Below are 18,203 nucleotides of genomic sequence, written 5' to 3' on the forward strand. Positions count from 1 at the left end.
TTTTTTAGGCTGCACAAAAGTTTATACAAAGTCTTCCCACTTAAAAGCTCACCTGAGAACTCATACTGGTATGTACTTTTTCTTGTTTGGTCATTGGGTTATGAATCTTCTAAAAGCAAATATGTTTGATCTGCCATCTTTTCTTGTTAACCTGGCTGTGTTTTTTGTTTGGTGTCTTCTGGCTAAATAGGTCAGAGTGAAATTGACAGGTCAGTTGAGATAACCATCTGCCTTGGTCAATAAAAATTAAAGTTCCCTATTTTAATGTACTTCACTAGTTATTTTTATTTCTTTATATAGTAAAAGATTTTAAGTACCAAAACAATTAATCACTTTTGAAACCTTCTATTTTTCTCTTGCCTTCTTGATAGCAAAAGGTGTGTGGTATCCTTAGGGTTTACAACTCCTAGTCTAGGCATAGCAAATACCTGAATATCTCAATTTAACACTGTGTGTATGGGAGAGTTGGTTTGGGGGTATTTTTTTTTCCTTTTAAGAATTTTCTTGAGCTTTCAGTTAAACTCTGGAATTCTTATCGTTTTGCTCTATCCCTGGCCTTTAACTTGCTTGTTTAGAAACCAAAGAGCTTGTGCTCTTAAAAGAAAAATGATTTTTTTTTTTTTTTTTTATGAATTTGTGCTCTTAAAAAAAAAATGATTTTTTTTTTTTTTTTTTGATGAAGCTGATTAAAAACAGTTTCAGTATGTAACATTCATGGGATTTGGCCACAGTACAACTATCTGCAGCTACATGTGTGCAGGCCATGTTAATAGACCTGCATGACTAAACTAAAGGATAGACTTCTGGTTTGCTGACTCCAGTAGAAATTTAAGAGTTGTCATTCTCTGTCAATACGTATGGGAATTACAAGCTTGTATTTCAAGGAGATTGGCACCATTCTCTCCAAGACTGTAGCTCAGTTTGGGTTGTAGTTACAATAAATTACTATTTAGTACACCAGCCTTTTAACTGGGAGTGGGGGGGAGAGGCGCGGAGGGAACAATTCTTATGCTGGTGATTTGCTTAAAAATTGTAATTTTTCCTCCAAAATGTTTAGGAAAAACCAAGCATTTGTAAATAAACCTAAACTAAAAAGTCTCTCATTATTATTTTCTTAAGATGAATGTAAACTCAAATATATAATGCTTGTTCATTGTATGTGCAATCTTCAGATCAGAATAATGTAGGGTTACACTTAAAACAATACACCGACTAAAGTTGGCCTGTCAGCATTAAAGTTGTACTGTGTGAATAATGGTTTTACCTTTTGTTTAAAACAAAAGTCGAAACAAAAAGCTATGATCTAACAAAATGTATTTTGCCATCTCTATGGGAACAAGGTCTTTTATTCAGCTGCTACTTTGAATGGATTGTTGGATTACTGTAAAGAAACTGAATATCTCCAGGCTAAATGTTACTATGGAAATCCTGTTTTGATAAATGAAGCAGTTATCTCTATTACAGCCACAGCAAAAAATTAAAAACAACTGTACAAAGGTTACTGCTCTGCACTAGTAATAGACTAAACAAGAATACTGCCACCAACATTTTGTGATGCATGTAACAACTCATGACCAGCTAGTTTAACAATTGACTAACATAATCAGAAGGATATAAACCTGGCTAATGTCACAGAATAGATCATTATGTCTCTAATAAATAATCTGCATGATAAGTGGGTGCAGTTGCCCCATGACATGTTAATTAACGGTTTAACCACAGAGTTAAAACATGTAACCTGCCACTGTAGGAACAGACATAAAAATGAAGCAGTACTTAACTGAATTTTTCCGCGTTATAAAAAAAATGAAAATCACTTGTTTGTATTTAGTTTTGGTGTTAATTCATAACATATTTTCACATACACAGAAGTATTTTATTTAAGTTGTGATTACTGATGTACAGCAATAAATGCCAGTGAAGTTTAATGTTGCCTTCCACTTTTTTACCTGTGGATATTTGACCTCAGCAATGCACCTAAGTGCACTAAGGTCACAGAAGCTGATGTATTCATAGAAACAACATTCTTGTTTCTGATAAAAAAAAAAATCTGGTGAACGTAAGCAAATCTAATACAAAGTGTCTTGTGGGGAGGTGAATGAGGGGATAGATTGCCTAAGAGGTTAAAATACAGAAGTGAGTCTATACACGCATACCTACCTATATTAGGGAAGCCTGGATCAATTTGACCCCTCTAAATAGGCATTTAACACTTTAATATTTTAAGTGAATACCTGCAGGTACAGTTAAAATGTGTTTTGACTCAAAAAAAATGTTTCCGCTGTTGTATAAATTGAAAGTTTTTAATGACTAAATTCAGCCTTGCTGTTTTTGTTTTTAGATGATACTCCCTCAAAGGAATGCCCCTGGCAAACAGGACAGCAGGGTGCAATCCTTGAAGTCAGTGAGAGCTTGGCCATTGATTTAAAAAAAAAAAAAAAAAAAAAAGGAAAGATGGGACCCATTGGGTTAAACTTGTCTGTGTGCCTGTATTTACCTGTCTCTGTTCTTTCCACCCTCGCTTTTTCAGCTCACCCCCTTATATGCATTGAATTCATGCAGTGCCGTTTAAGGTTTTATTCTTGAAAATACCCATTCTGTCATGAAGTTTTTTACTTTCAAAGTTTAACTTCTAAAGCAGGTGGCATGTAATCCACTTTAATAAAGTGTGTGATATTCTTTCAAAGCCCTTGGGGGCTTAGCAGACCTGTTTATCTGGCTAAACTTGTTCTTTAGTAATCATAGACCACTGAAACTGTTTTCTCCTTATTCTTGGTTTCTTAACAATACCTTTTTAAATTGGCTGCAATCTCGCTCATCCCAAACAGTCCCCGCCTTCCTCAGCAATCTGTCATCTTAAAATAAAAAGTGCCTGCAGCAAAGTTTGTCTGCCATTTAAAAGTCAAGACAGACCTTATGCTTTTCCTTTGTATTGGAAAACCTTAGCCTTTTCATGGTATTTATCCTGAATGGCTTTCAGTGAGTTTAATAGACATTCTTTGAGAACAAACTTAAGAGAAATGTTATAGCTGAAAGATGGAATGTGGGCCGTAGTCTGTTTCCTAATTCAGATATGAACAAATTGGCAAGGTTTATAAATTATATTTTAAATAAAGCCATAAGGAATGGATAAGAGGATAGGCTTTCCCTGTATTTTTTTTTTTAAAGAAGCCGAAACTAAATCAAAGTCTCACGTAAGTAGGTCTGACTCCTATGATTTTGATGGAGTTGTGCCAGGGCCCTCTGTTCTTTTTTTGGAATCTAATTTTCACTTTAAAGGATTAAACAAGTTTCTTTATTTGTTCTAGTTCCTGAAATAAGCATCCACCTCTTTCCCAGATTACTTACTTTTTAGCTGTTTGTTAAATTATGGAGGGAATTTTAATTGGGAATAAGCTGGTGGTACAAAAGTCAAACACCAGCAAACCAAGGTGCCAAAGTGTCCAAGGTACAGGATGTATTTTTGCATCCCTTTCTGAACAATTTTGGATCCGGTGTCAAATTCTTTTAGGTAAATTCTCAAGCACTTCAAATACCTTAGTTTTACTTGGAATTGATGAGCAGTTGATTGTTAATGTTTAAGTGATTTATGTACTCCCGCATATATTTATTTTATCGTAACATCTTTCAAAATAGATGGGTTTAACTAACCTCCTGTAGCAGGGAAATTCTTCTGAAATTTACTCACATGACAAGTTTTAGTTTCATAACTTGTATTATGCAATCATTTATTTATACATATAATATAACGTGGTTTAACACTATTTACTTTTTAGGCACTAGATGTGCCCAACTTTAAAAACTTGACAGTGAAATGCAGCTAATTGTGCATTATAGGTGCACCCTGTTCACTTTCTTTTTATGGTGTTTAAACTTGCTTCAAGAGTTCCTCCAAAAACAACATACCCTCTTTTATTTTGCATCTGTAGGGAGAGCCAGGGGAAGGGAGAAGGCTTTTAAAATATTTTTAAGGCTTGTAGTGATACACTTGCACCTTTGTTTAAAATTATTGAGTATCCCACCTTTAACATAAAGTGCCAAGCGCAGTTGTATATATTTCAGATTATATACTGTTTTGTTTATAGGAAAATCTATCACTGTTTTGTACACATCAAGGCGCACACACTGAGGACACTTTCCAGCTGCATATTGGTTTTCTGTATACAGAGTCTTTGTACAGGCATGTTCTCTGATCACATGGCGGGTTTGCCATTAATAGAGAGATGAAATAGTTTCTAACATTAACTGCAAAACTATCTATAGATCTAGCTTGTATTTGGTGATGGGAAGTGGAAACCTAGATACCTCAAGAGAAATGGCATTTCTTTAAATGAGAGAGACTCCCAACATACCCAGTTATTTTAGATGTTTATATAGGCTTGGGACTGCCATTAACTCATTCTGTTCCTTAATGTTAAAAGCTGTACACTTTTAATTTAGGATTTTGGTCAGGAGTTTCGGAATGCAACTGTCATGGTCTTTTGCTCTCAGAAACCCTGGTGGGTGACAGTTTTTTGAGGAGCCTATATATAATTTCAGATCTTCAACTCATCAGTTGTATTATACCTGATATTGCATATGTACATGTAATGGTTCTTTTGAACCCCAAGAGGCGAAAACTTAGTATTCTTTTTCTCTGACACCGGCCATCCATTATTTAGTTATTTTAATACCAAAATAGTAACAACCTTACATGAAAAATAAATCATGCTTTGCTAAATTTCCACCCCCGACACATGCGCGTGCTGTGTATGACTTTCCCATTTTCCTGTTAATCTAATGTTTAATGACTTGCACTTTTCCCCTTTCCTCTCAACTTTTTCCTGTTCCTTTTTTTCCCCCTCTCATTTCCCAGTTCTCCTTTATTTTATTTAATACTCCTTCATTCTCCTATGGAAAACATTAACCAGCTCTGTTTGCACCCCACTGTGGGCCTTTCTTGGGAAAGGCAAGAAACACAGTAGGGCTAAGAAGTCTTAGGGGGAGCACAACTATGGACATCTTTGCCTTCCTGATGGTGGGGTGGTTTCTTTCTCCCTTCTTCCTCCCCCTCCCAGCCTTTAAGCTTAGGTCAAAATTTGTCACGGAAGAAATGAAAAAACTTTTGTCTGGGAAGAATAAAGATAGTACAAAAGAAAGGGGTAAAAGCAATTCCTGTCATAGGGAAAAGGGGCTTCTGAGATTCTAATTCAGCACAAGTGGACCTAGTAATAGGGCACTCTATGGAATCTGCCTAAAATTTTTCTGGAAGTGGAGATCACTAAAACTCCTGAAGGAGTACAAGGACCAGGTAGTTGGCAGTCTCCCCCAGTCCGCTGACTTCATGGCTTTCATTACTAGAGTGTGAGCCACCTTATAAGAATGTTTCACCACTTTGCTGTGAGGTAGGGAAGTCCTGTTATCTCTGTGTTTACTGATGGGGGAACATAAGCACAGGGAGACTGAACTGTCCAACTGTGTTTGTGGCCAAGTTTTGTGTCTTAGCCCACAGTGCTCCCTTGCCAATATACTGATTTAATCTGAAGTGTCTTGGAAAGCAGAATGTCTGATATGCTAGAGCCATAGAGCAGGAGAAACTAATCTCACAAGCATTAAGATTTTGTTCGTGCTTACCTCTTGCAGTTATCAGCACTTTAGTCTTTCAAAGAAAATTACTTTCCTTATTAAAATATAATAAATACATAAAACCATGCAACAAATCTTTTATTGAAAACCTTTTGGTATTACCTCTCATGAGAATGGCAGTAAAAGGTCTTAATCTTTATCATGTTCACTACAGGGTAAGATTTCTTGCTCTCTACCTGTTTGATCAGTAAAACCAATCATTTCTCTTAAGAGGAATTTCCACAGAGAGTATTGGTGATGGAGTAGAAGAATGGAGCAAACTTAAAATTAATGTTGGTGATGAAATGCTTGGCATATGTTCATGCAGAAATGTCACTGAGAGAGTAGTTAGCAACCTCTTCTTTAGTACTGCCTATCTTTTATTTATGAACCTTGCAGAAATCCATTAGTTGCTTGTGTGAGAAATGGAAAAGCATTACTCATGTAAAAACCACAATTTTGGGAGAAGTAACTTTTTTGAAAAGCCTCATTAATGATTACAAGGCTTTGGGATTAGTTGATGTAGTTCTTTATCTCACAATATGACTTTTAATGAAGTGTATTTCACTGTATTGTGAACCTGTGGCAAAGTCTTGGCTACATAAGCCTCAGTGGTTACAGTGTTTGAGAGCTCCATCCTATCATTCTCTCATTATACAAGTACAGTTTTTCTTGAAGTCATTGAAAGAGGTGTCAGGCGAAGGGCAGTCATGTCAGATTTAAAGTAAAAACATTTTTTTTTTAAAATTAAAGCTTAGCCACTTTAAGCATGAAAGCTTAAAAAAAACAACCTGTTTCTGTCAGTTGGTCCCTGAGAGGATTAAACTTCAGTTCCAGAATATTTGATTCCTGATAAGGAAACTGTTGATCTAAGAGACTGGTTTTTATATATAGTGCATTTCCAGACTAATATAGTTCAAGATCCATAGCCATTGCCAGCGATTACATTTTCCACATTTGATGAGACATTCTTTATCATACTTAATTTTTGAGCTCAACTTGAAGAGATTCAGTTGTCCTAGTTCCCCAGAGTATATTCTGAAGAGTGTTTGTTGGTTGTTTACTAGATGACCTGCACCTCCCATTGGTAAAAGATTAGAAACATTTCAGTAATGTCCTAGTTTAGTTTGAGTATCTTGGTAGCAGCATTCCTATCCTGTCAGACTGCATTATTTATTTTCGGTGATCGTGAACAACTCTGATTAAAGACATATTAAAACTTTTCATTTTGGCAAATGTACAGTGCTTTACTTTTCAGTTAAAGCAGGCTTTAACTTACTGCTTTTAATGTTTTGTTTTATTGTTTTTTATGTAGTCAGTAGAGGGAGATCACAAGAGCCAGAGTATACATTCTGAATATGTTCCATTTAAAGCTATCTCTTGCAAAACTGGCCCTTGTAGGGTAGGTGCGAGAGCTGCGGAGTAGTTTTGGCACCCATATCATGAACGAGGGAACTTCTTTTCTCATATAGCACATGTGCATATGCACACATCCATACCCCGATTGTCATGGATCCATTATAAATCTGCTTAAAAATGTAGTATTCCCAGGCCTCTTGTTTGCATTTCTGCTTGAGGAAGGACCATCTCTGCTATAACAGAATGTTATGCCAAAAGACAATAAACTATTTCACAAACCAATCAAGATTCCCCCAGTAATTCTCAAGCTGTGTGAGACAATACTTAACAAAATAAGAGCACTTCAGAGCACTGGGGAATTCTGAATGTTTGTTGGCAGATGAGGAGATAATGCCTTCTGCATGTCTGTAGCCACAAAGAGAATGAAAACTAGGATTTGGTGATCAACTCTTTTGAAATGCCTATCCACTCTTCAGTTACCTAATACAAATATGTTTTTTTCTGCACTAATGCGCTTGGGGTAGAAGATTTAAAATATTGGTTAACTAAACAGTAGCAGCACCCCAAAATGTGGAATACCTCCTGGGAGATAGCTTTAAAATATTGTATTTAGTTAATGCAGTGCTTAATGATTAACATTAATTTAGGTAATATTATACATACACTCTTAAGTTTCCTTTTTAATGTGCAAGACCTATGTTATGTGTTCACTCTGCCTATGGGCAGGGTGTCCATGGACTAAATTCTTTTTCCTTCATCCCAAAGCAAGCTGGACTTAGTCTGACTTCCTTGCCTGTACTATGCGCACCAAGCCATTTCCATCTTGGACTACACGGGAAAATTCCATACCACTGAGCTGAGACATGGGGCTGGGGAGGTGAAAAGGATTATTTTTGTTCCTGCTTTCCTCTCCTTCTCTCCAAAGCCTTTGAAAGGATGGGTTTTTTTTAATTGCTCTGGCCAGAGCCCAGAATCAAGAATATTTAGTCCTGACTCAGACACAGATTGAAGGTCTGATATCTGGCCAGGAATTTATTCTTTACACATTAGTGTGCTGCAATACATACACAGACACCAACAACCATTAATTCTGTGAGAATGAAAGGGATTGGATCTTAAATAATCTAGTATGGCAATCTATAGAAAAGCTATTTCGGGTTGAAACATTTCTAGGAAAATGTATTAATCTTATGTTTTAATTCCAAGGCCTGTAATGTGTCTGGTAATTAAGACTATCTTTAGGAATACAGTACTATAGTAAAGATAGAACATGGTTGTTTTAATATTTCAGAAAACTTTTAGAAGTAGACATAATGCAAGTAACTGGTAATTGGGTAGGTTCCTGCTGGAACTCCTGTTTCTAACTCCACATATTTGCTAGGGTCAGTCAGATATTTCTGGACAGGTCACTTTGATAGAAAATACTGATTCAGCAAAACAGAATATTTGTATGATTGTTTTAATTCCTTCAAAGCTTTTGATGGAAACCAGACAGGTGTACAGGTATGCTGGCCTGAGCTTTCCTGGCTACTGCCTCCTGGGGCTCCCAGTCTTGCAGGGCCTTTAACTCTGTCAGGAATTGGTTAGGAGGGAACAAGCCAAAAATATTTTGGCTCTTCCAAAACTATTTTTCTTCGTACTTAAGAAAGAAAAAAGAGGAATGTGTGCGTAATGGGAGCAGATTCCATTTTCTGGCCTTCTTCCTGTCCTATTCGTTTATGCCTAAAACTACTTTGGGGCAGGGACCTACAGTGAAATCCTGGTCTTGTTTGAACTTGCCCAAGGGTGTTTTATGGCACTGTAAAGCACCTACAGCGCTTATGGAAGTGTTGATATTTGCCTGTGCTTTGCCCATTTGGGATGACTCACATAATTCACTTAATATAACTTTTAGAAAACAAAACATTATTGACAATTTCTTACTTCTTTTTTTTAAACACAGCAACAACATCAAGTTTTATTGCATAAAACTCCCTCTTATGAGGTAATAGTAAAGCAAGTCTCCTTTTTCACTGCCCCCCCGGCTTATTGTGCATACATTTGTAAGCTAGAACCACATTTTTGAAACTTGGTTTCTGGGTAGGAGTTCTTGTATTAGTGATGTGACATTCAAAGGCAGTTAGTCCCCCAACAGCTCCAGTGGAAATTAGTGGGAGAGGTGGGAACTAAGGGACTTAACTAAATAATATAGGTTTGATTTCCCTCCCCCCCCCCCCCCCCCCCAGTTTAAGTGAATGAATGCAGACACCTAACTTTAGGGTAAGATTTTTTTCAACTTAGCTTTCTGTAGTATTAAACTTATGAAAAATAAAATAAAAAAGTATGTGCCTAGTGTTCTTTAAATAGTTGTACAGTATATTTAAAGGACCTACTTTTCTAGTGGCAAATTGATTAGTTATGTGGGGCCTATAATGATGTTTTGCTCCTAACCTGCTATGCTTAAGTTTCTTTTATGAACATGCAGTCCTTTATTAATAGAGACATATCTCTTGTGGACCAGTGCCCGCCAAATGACTGTGGTAGCTACAGCAGTGGCTTACATGGAGAAGTAGTATTAGGAAAGTATTTGGTATATTTTTAGTTTATCTTAATGTGATTTAGTAGTTTAAAAAGAGGAGTGCCATGTGACCAGACAGCTCTTTACAGTTACCAGCAAGGGCTTCGTAGCCCAACATTTGGAAACCACTTGGGCAATAGAGTTAACAAAGTGGTAGTTCAGGCTAGCATGCTCATGCTCAATTCATGTCCATGAATCTCTTCTGTGGATATCAAAGCCTCCAGCATTTGCTTAACAGATGAACAAATTGAAAGAAAGATTTCTCCCCTACCCACCTGCTTCCCTCTCCAAGTTACGTGTTCCTTATCTCTTCCTAGGTTCATTCTCCAAATGTGATTCTAATCTAAACTTGAGTGCTGAGCAATTGTACACTGAAGTACAAGCTTGTTTCACATGCTGTACAAATGTGTTTTTTAAGCTGGAGAATGAATACATATTAACAGTTCAAGAACTTAAAATACAGTTTGACATACAAGCCTAACAAAATATTTAAAATCAGTGATATTGGAAGGAGATTATGCAAAAATCCAATTAAATTTATGAAACCCCTATCCTGTTGAAGTATAATTTAAGGGAAGGCAGTTCTGTTTCCCAGAAGTGTTGTGTATAATATTTCTGGCTTGGGAAAAAAGGGTTGGAGTGTGCTATTTGGCTAGAATTGGTACCAGCTTCCTTCATGCTGTTTTACTTGAACAGTGTTGACATTTTAACAAATCTCGTGGAAGCTCCCCTGAAGTGGAGGAGTTATCCCTTTTTTTGCTTTTACAGTAAAATATCTGTTTGATACAGTGATTATGTTCCAGGAACTGAGCTATAGTGTTTTTGTATTTGATGACCAATGGCATTCTTGGTTTAACACCCTATAGAAGATTTAAACTGCTGGAGGAAAACCAAATATTTCTGAAACTTTCAGCTACTGTGTTTCACACAATCATTAAGGTAAACAAATATTACATTACTATGTAGCCAGTGAAAATAGTGGATAAAGGGTTCAGTGTCCCTTGTTTTCTTTAATAAATCCGGCAACCCCAGAGTCCTCTGCCTGTTAAATTCAGCATAGCAAAGAAATAGAATGACTTTTTAAACATGTGTAACTTGAGGCATTTTTTCTTGCCACAGGAACTTAAACCAAATTCTTGTTTCCACAAAATACGACACAGACCCATGTGTATGGGTTGAGGGAGATAAAATAGTAATAGGGCCAGTTTTTCTTAAGCTGTCTTTTAAAGAGGAGTAAAAATAACCTTCACTTTCTCTTCCTTGCTCTTCTCAGTCCTTCCCCACCTAAAAAAGAAAAACAGTGTAAAATGATTCACTTCTTAAATACAACTTCCTAATGGAAAGTAGCATTGCACACACAGATATTCAGTATTTCACCAGTAGGATTTATTCCAAATAAGCTGGGCCTCTATGTAGGAGCTAAAAATATGCTTTTCATTTCTCACTTCCTATGTTACTAGCCACAACAGGGTTAAAAGCAGCACTGTGGCTTTTAGCATTATAGTTTTAAAAATTAACAGTTACAACAATCTGCATGAAATGCTGGCTTGTTCTTTGCCATGCATCCCCCAAATGCAATTCTACCCGGCTCAAGTCTGTAGGTGCCAGGGTGGGTTGGTGGCAGCCTAGAATGGAGAAACTGCTCTACAGGGAGCATTGCAGCAACACAGGCCATGCCACCATCATTGTCACTTGTCATAATTATTATAAAGCTTTTTAGTAACTTGTGACCTAAGAGAGCATAGCCAACTGCAGTGGGCATTGGGAATGCCTTGGGAATTGCATTGGAAATGTCTGCTGTAGTTTCCAGATGTATCCTTGGCCTGGGTTGAGGTCTTGTACCCAGTGAAGTCAGTGGAAATTTTGCCAGGATTTCACATGTACATGTAGCAATTTGCCCTTCCAAAGAATCACAAAATCACTGCTGTCCAGTGTATTGGTGAATTGTGCACCACAAATCTGTACACATTTCTACTTTCTCCTTCCATTTCCGTGATGGTTCCTTAACATTATGCTGGACAGAAAGTGGGCACATCTATTCTGCTAATGTATTCTCAAACCTCCATCAAACCCCAGATATTTCATACAGCTCAGGCTTCTGCTTCTCTTCTGCAAGAAATGCAGCTGTAGTGTAAAAAATAGTATGTTTGCTGTTTTTTGTTTTGATAAACAAAGTCCCTTTAACTAGCCTGTTGTATCTGAGGTGAAAGCTTTCAGGTTTAGATGAACAACATATCAACATTTCTATGGAGAGGGGAGAGAAATGGGGGTCACATTCTTCTGATTGGATTTTTTTCCCCGCACCATTTTTTCAGCATGCTAAAGAGCTGCATCTACTATGGGGAAAGAAATAAGACATTTCTTCTTGCCTCCTTCCCGTTCCCTCCCTCTCTTCCCCCCCAACTTTCTTTCGGCCAGAAGATTATATAAACAGTTAGTTGTTACAGAACTTCTCTTCTTGCTGACAGAGTCCCTCTCGACTTGGTTGCTCTAAAAACAAACTGAAAAAATGAATACATCTATTCTGTAACTATCAAGTTTAGGAACTGGGGTTTTTATACACATGCTCTGGGAGTAGAGGGGGATGTTTTAATTAGAGCAGCTCTCAGAGCCGCTGTAATTCAAGCAGCTGGAGAGTCGCATGTATCGGTGTGCCCATACTGAAAAATGGCGGTGGGGATACTTTTAACTCAAGCTCAGCAAATGAGCTTTAGTTGAAGTGCCCCCGCCATGGTTTTTCAGTGCAGGCACACTGATACACGTGATGTTGGAGTCTGCTGCTGGAGCATGGTAATTGCACTCCAGACTCAATTAATAGTCTGATCTGACATGGTGTAATTACATGTCAGAGCAGCATCACTGCATGTCTGTAGGCATCCTGTGACTCAAGCTTACCCCTAATCTCTGCAGATATTCCTAACTTCCCTTTCAGCTTGTATCACTATTTCTCTTTAACCAATCTTTCTTCCTCGAACAAATCCTACAAACCCCTCAAACAATAGACTCTACTTTGGCACATATCCTGCTCTAGGGTCTAATGTTTCTTCTCTTGTCTGCTAGCTGTTTAGAGAGAGGCTTGGGTGCAAAGCATGGGGGATGGCCTCTTTTCTTTTTTTTAAGGCTTTGAAAGAACATTACTATTAGTTATACTAGAGATGGCAATCTGTGGCACAGGCAGTTTCTGTGTGTGGCACATTGAAGATCAGGGATAGGACAAAGTGCAGCACAGATAGGACAGGAAACAGAAAACAGAGCAGCAGATAAGGTAGGGAACATAAGGCAGGAAGCAAAAACCAGAGCAGCAGATCAGGCGGGGGAAGGGGATTGGAGCAGCACTTGAGGAGGTGTAAGACTAATTTGTGGCATGTGTGCAATCAGGTTGGTCCCCTAGTTGAAGCTGCTGTTTTAATTGAAAAAATTAACACTAAAAATAAAATATTTTGTTTTAAAAGTGTTGGGATGGGTGGAGTAGGTTAATACTCTGTTCTGACACTGAGTGCTTCTGTTGCAAGAATACCCCTTTTATGGAACTCTGTTTTTTGTCTTCTACCACAAAGCAGACCTCAAAGAGGCCTCTTCTGTACCCATTTCATCTGCAATTTAGTGTTCTAACAATTGCATCAATAACCTTGGAACAAGTTATTGCAAGATCCAATTTAAATATAGGAAGCATGACAACTGTACTGCAAGACATCCTGTACTGAATAAAGCCCTTTTCTGTCATTATGACTCGAACGTCTTATTTCAGTTGGCTTTTCTGGCATTAGAAGTGCTTTGCATATTGAGTTTGCACAAGATCCTTATTTTAACATGTGGTCTGCTTTGTGTGGGGCATAGGGAAGATCAGAAATGGGGCATTACTCTGCCTTGGCCAAAACTGTGTAGCACATATTGAGCCATAACAGACATTTACAATAAATTGTGAATAGTTGAGCTTCTATTTTAAGTCAACAGGAAGAATCCCACTCACTTCCAGCAGAGTTGATGGCCCTAGTGGCATGTCTGTATAGCACAAAGCTGGGCTGTATCAATAAATCTTGGTTGTCTAGGGCATGCCACCATTGCTGTTATCCTGGCACAAGCTCAGTGCAGTTGTGAATGTGCTGCCAAGGAAAAACAATTCCCTCCACACAAACAATGATTGGTCTCTCTACCTCTGTATCTTTGTAGGAGGTGAATATTTATTAACAAATTAAATAGACTATGGAAAGCGATAGTTTTTTAAGCTAGCGACAAGATGGATTTAGATTTTTTTCAAATTGTTTATATTGTTCAACGTAATATTTAATTTAGTGCTTTTTTGACTGCAGAAGTATAAACTATGTTCTTTAAACCAACTCTACTTTCCCCAAACTAAGGCTACAAAACTCTCTAACAACAGGCTCTTCTCTTTGAGATATATCCCACTTAAGTCCCTGAGGCACTCTGCTATTTAGAGGCAGATTTGGACAGATCTGCATGCTGAGAAGGAGAAGAATATGTTTCTCTTAGCTGAGAATCCCTATTATGTACTTCAGTTATCTCACCTGGACTGTGGATGGGGCCAGAGGACTCTGGTTACATAGTAATGGCTTTCCTCCTTTTTTTTTCCTCCTCCACCTCTGAAAGAGGCATTACAGCTACTCCAAAAACATCTTAGTTGCTTCAGGCTGTTATGAGAGTATGACTAGGAGGAGAGAGAGAGCCCAAGTGATCAAATTAAGAAGAGAGGCTATTTGCAAAATTCTTCAGGTGCGATTGTCCAAAATCCTAGTCATTAAGCCTAGCCCTGTTCTGATTGGTATCAGTGCTGAGTGTTTTGATACATTCTACTCCTCTCTCTACTGTGGGTCAAATAATTTTTAAAAGTACTGAGAATTTTGACCTAAAGGATCTTTCAATACATTATAGAGTAGTTCAGCTTTGTATACAAATATAGTAATGGTTCTACAAATAGCTACTCTTAGAAATCCATTTATATAGAAAATATAATGGTGTTGCATGCATACTAGCAGAAATGTAGGATTTTTTTGTTTGTTTGTTTGTTTGTTAGTAACTGGTTCCCTGTTGCTTGGAAGGAAATTACCTTAATTTTGTGATTTGGTATTTTCCCTGCTCTTTCAACAAACATAACTACAAATTATAGGTGTGCTTAAAATGCCCTGTTTACATTCCTGAAATAGATTAATATAAATATTTTGGTGGTTTTGGCCAGTGTAGTCAAATATGGCTCCTTAAACCCCAGTATTTGCATCTATATTACACACTTCAAGTGTGCTCAGGTTTTCAGATGTTCTGTCAATGTAAGCGAATGGGAACAGCAGGTGGTTGGCACCTCTAAAGTTCCTGCCATTTAACCACTTAATTCTAAACATTCAGTTTTGAAAATTAGTGTCTCAGTCTGTGAGGTGCTTTCTTCTTTGTATAGCTACCCTAAACTAGAATACCACAAGATTTTATTGCAACTGACAATTTAAATATTATCCCAGTGGTGTCTGTCACACTTGTATAATTGCTTTTAGCTTTACTTAAGCATCAGGAGTTGGGTCTACATGTGCACTTTACTCCCCAACTAGTTGGTCTACTCCAAAGTAAAGTGTTACTGTATACACATGTGGTGGTATTAATAAGGCAACAGTAAATTAATAAACTCTGCCATAAGATAGTACCCTCATAGTATTGTCTTATGACGGGGTATCTTACTGTGATTAAAGGCACATGTAGACACTGACTGTGGGCATAAAATGCACCCAATCAGCCCAGCCAGCAAGAGGCTAGACCCCTGCCTGCTGCCTAGCCACGCTGCTCTGCACTTTCAGCACTCTCATGCCCCAGCCAGCCCCTCCATTGTCCCACGCTGCCACCTGGAGCCCGGGGCTGAGCAGCCCTGACGTAAGCTGCTCCACCCCTGTTCAGATTGCTGCTGTCCTCGACAAATGTGTTGGTGCTGCACCCAGAAGTAGTTTACTCTGGTTGAAACTGCTCTGGAGTTTATTGCTTTGAATTTATTGCATGTGTAGATGCCCCTAGGAGCTCTTAAATGGATCTCTGCATTGTAAGTTGTAATAGTAATATTCTTCCCCATTTCAAACTGGATCTTCAAAAACATCTAACACTACTAAAAAAAATGCAAATAAAAGTTACAAAATAAGACAGATTGTTGTCCAATGCAGCTTAACTGTCTTCCCCTTTCTCATCACAAGATGAAACTTAAGGAGGTGCAGTTCAGTTTCAGGTAACTCATTTCTTTGTGTATATTGTATCAGTCTGTAATGGTTAAATAATCAGGTTGTGCTTGCAGGTCTCTGAAATGGTATCTGTTTACTAAGGTGTCATCAGAGCTTGTAGCTAAAAAGATTAACTTGAGAGTATTAAATGTAGGGGCAAATCATCACAGAAATGTAACTCACTTTTCCCTCCCTGTTTTCTTCTTTTTTTTTTTCCTGTGGACAAGTGGCTAATTATCTGTCTATTCTAAATGTTTCAGGTGAGAAACCATACAAATGCACATGGGAAGGCTGTGACTGGCGATTTGCTCGCTCTGATGAATTGACACGCCACTACAGGAAGCACACAGGGGCAAAACCATTCCAGTGTGCTGTGTGCAATCGGAGCTTCTCTCGCTCGGATCACCTGGCTCTGCACATGAAGAGACATCAGAACTAAAAGCTGGACTTGTCCTTGAGGCTGTTTGTAGCTATGCAATTTCCTATTGACTGTCAATATACAGCTAGAATTAGTTTAACTTTTGACTATGGACGATCCATAAAAAAAACTCAAGGAAACTGGAACTGTATATTTTGTATATTTATGAGGAAACAGGGAAGACACTGTATCAAAATACCAGAGTGTTCACTCATTTTGTTTGCTCTCATAACGTATATGGCTTTAGTCAGCAGGTTTCATCTCATTACAAGTATTATGTCTTGACACATTGCATCGTTTAACATTATTTTATCTTGCAGTGTTTTGACCAAAGCACTGCTATTATTGTGGCAATGTTTAGTAAATGAATTAATGAGAGGTGGCTGATGAATGAACGTAGAGGACAAGCCATGAATTGCAATCTGTCAGGTTTTTACTACACATATTTAGTACTCATTTTTTTTAATGTTATGTCTTTCTGTGGAGATAAAATATATAGAAAAATTCATACACAGCCATAGAACATGTTTGTTCTCTGTTGCATGTTTGCTATGACAAAGATTTTGTAAATATGCAAATCAGCTTTTTAGGTTTGTTACAAAAGTTTTCTAGGTATGGTCTGAAAAAAAAAAAAAAGTCATTTTACATTTGATAAGAACATGGCACACTTACAAATACATTTTATTTAAATACCTCTCAAAACATTTCCAACTTATCTTTTTAAGAGAAACAAGCTGCCCATTCATACATTTTGTACTTGTTAACAAATGTTGTGCACTGAATATTTGAAACATGATGGTGTTTTCAAAGTGCTTAAAAGAGCAAAACACTAAATAAATACCAAAAGCTTAAATTAATGAGGACAGTTACAATATACAGAATGGTAAACCTCTTACTATAAGCTAAACTTAGTATCACTTTTTAAAAAGAAGGATTTGGGATGTAATTTTCATAGGCAGACATGGTAAGCTGGTTCAGCTCCAATATGATCTAGTTTCATGTGGGTATTTCATGTAATTTACCAGGAGGTAAAGGATACAGTAATTTTATTTAAAATTACAGTGCCATTCAGTTAATCCGCTGTGCATACTGACAGAGACAAGGTAAAATTCCCTGTTGACATAAATAGATGCCAGTTCATTGAAGCCAATGGCGTTCTGTCTTTTCATGTCAGCAGTGAGTTTGATCCATAGTTCTGCCTTGCAATAGTAAATGAAGGGCCAAAAATGAGGTTACACTGTGCAGTATTTGGCCAGACCAAAAAATACAACTCATACACATCTGCGATTCACAAGCTGTGATATCCAGCTGTCAACCAAAGGGTAGAATAAACAACCAAAATACCAAAAAGGGGTCTCAAAAAAAAAAAAACACATAGCTTTGTTTAAACTGTTGTTTGTCTTTATTTATTTTGTGGTGTATGGTAGACTTTTTAAAGACAATTTTACATGCAGTTGATAAGTTATAGTTCTGTTTGTCATAGCTAGAAATGTTGCTCTTAAATGTAAATAGTTGATATATGATGTAAATAATTTTGTAAGGCTTCAAATGTTTATACATGGAAACACACATGCATAAATTGGTTGCTGTTTCGCTTCTTTTTGCCTTCCCCCCCCCCCCCCCCCCCACCTTATTTTTGTATTGTGGTATTTCCTATGCAAATAATGGAGCAAACAGCTGTATAGTTGTAGAATGTTTTGAGAGAGAATTAAATGGTTTATATATAAAAGACAATTTTTTTGAAAAATAAAACGAAGTGCCTAAAGTGTGTGTGTGTGTGTGTGTGTGTGTGTGTTCTCTGTAGCTCCTTACAATGAAATGCTTGTGGTTTTGCATTTTGATGTCCAATTCATAACACTTTTTGGGCCAATTCTGTGTGTTCTTCATGATAGGGACTGTCATTTTCTACTTGGAAAGTACCTATCACTTTTTAGTTTCTACCACAAGCAAAATTAGTGACCTTTTTATGGAGTCATTCTGCCATCAGAACACTGATTTTTAGATCTGTTATTCAGCTGAATTAATAAGTGGAATTAAAGGATTTGTTTGCTTGTGATAG

The 18,203-nt window shown here is 37.4% G+C and overlaps 1 protein-coding gene across 1 annotated transcript in view; it reads left to right on the top strand.

The window, feature by feature from the left end:
• The window catches only part of KLF5 (Kruppel like factor 5), a 20,065-nt gene extending 2,153 nt beyond the window's left edge, over window positions 1-17,912 (top strand). The window contains exons 2-3 of the mRNA XM_006018135.3: window positions 9-68; window positions 15,987-17,912. Coding sequence (XP_006018197.1) covers window positions 9-68; window positions 15,987-16,165 — 239 coding nt within the window. The 3' untranslated portion in view covers window positions 16,166-17,912. The remainder of the gene's footprint in view (window positions 1-8; window positions 69-15,986) is intronic.
• Window positions 17,913-18,203: the final 291 nt, after the last annotated feature.

This window comes from Alligator sinensis, unplaced genomic scaffold (genome assembly GCF_000455745.1).
Source record: "Alligator sinensis unplaced genomic scaffold, ASM45574v1 scaffold241_1, whole genome shotgun sequence".
In the NCBI taxonomy this organism is placed as follows: Eukaryota; Metazoa; Chordata; order Crocodylia; family Alligatoridae; genus Alligator; species Alligator sinensis.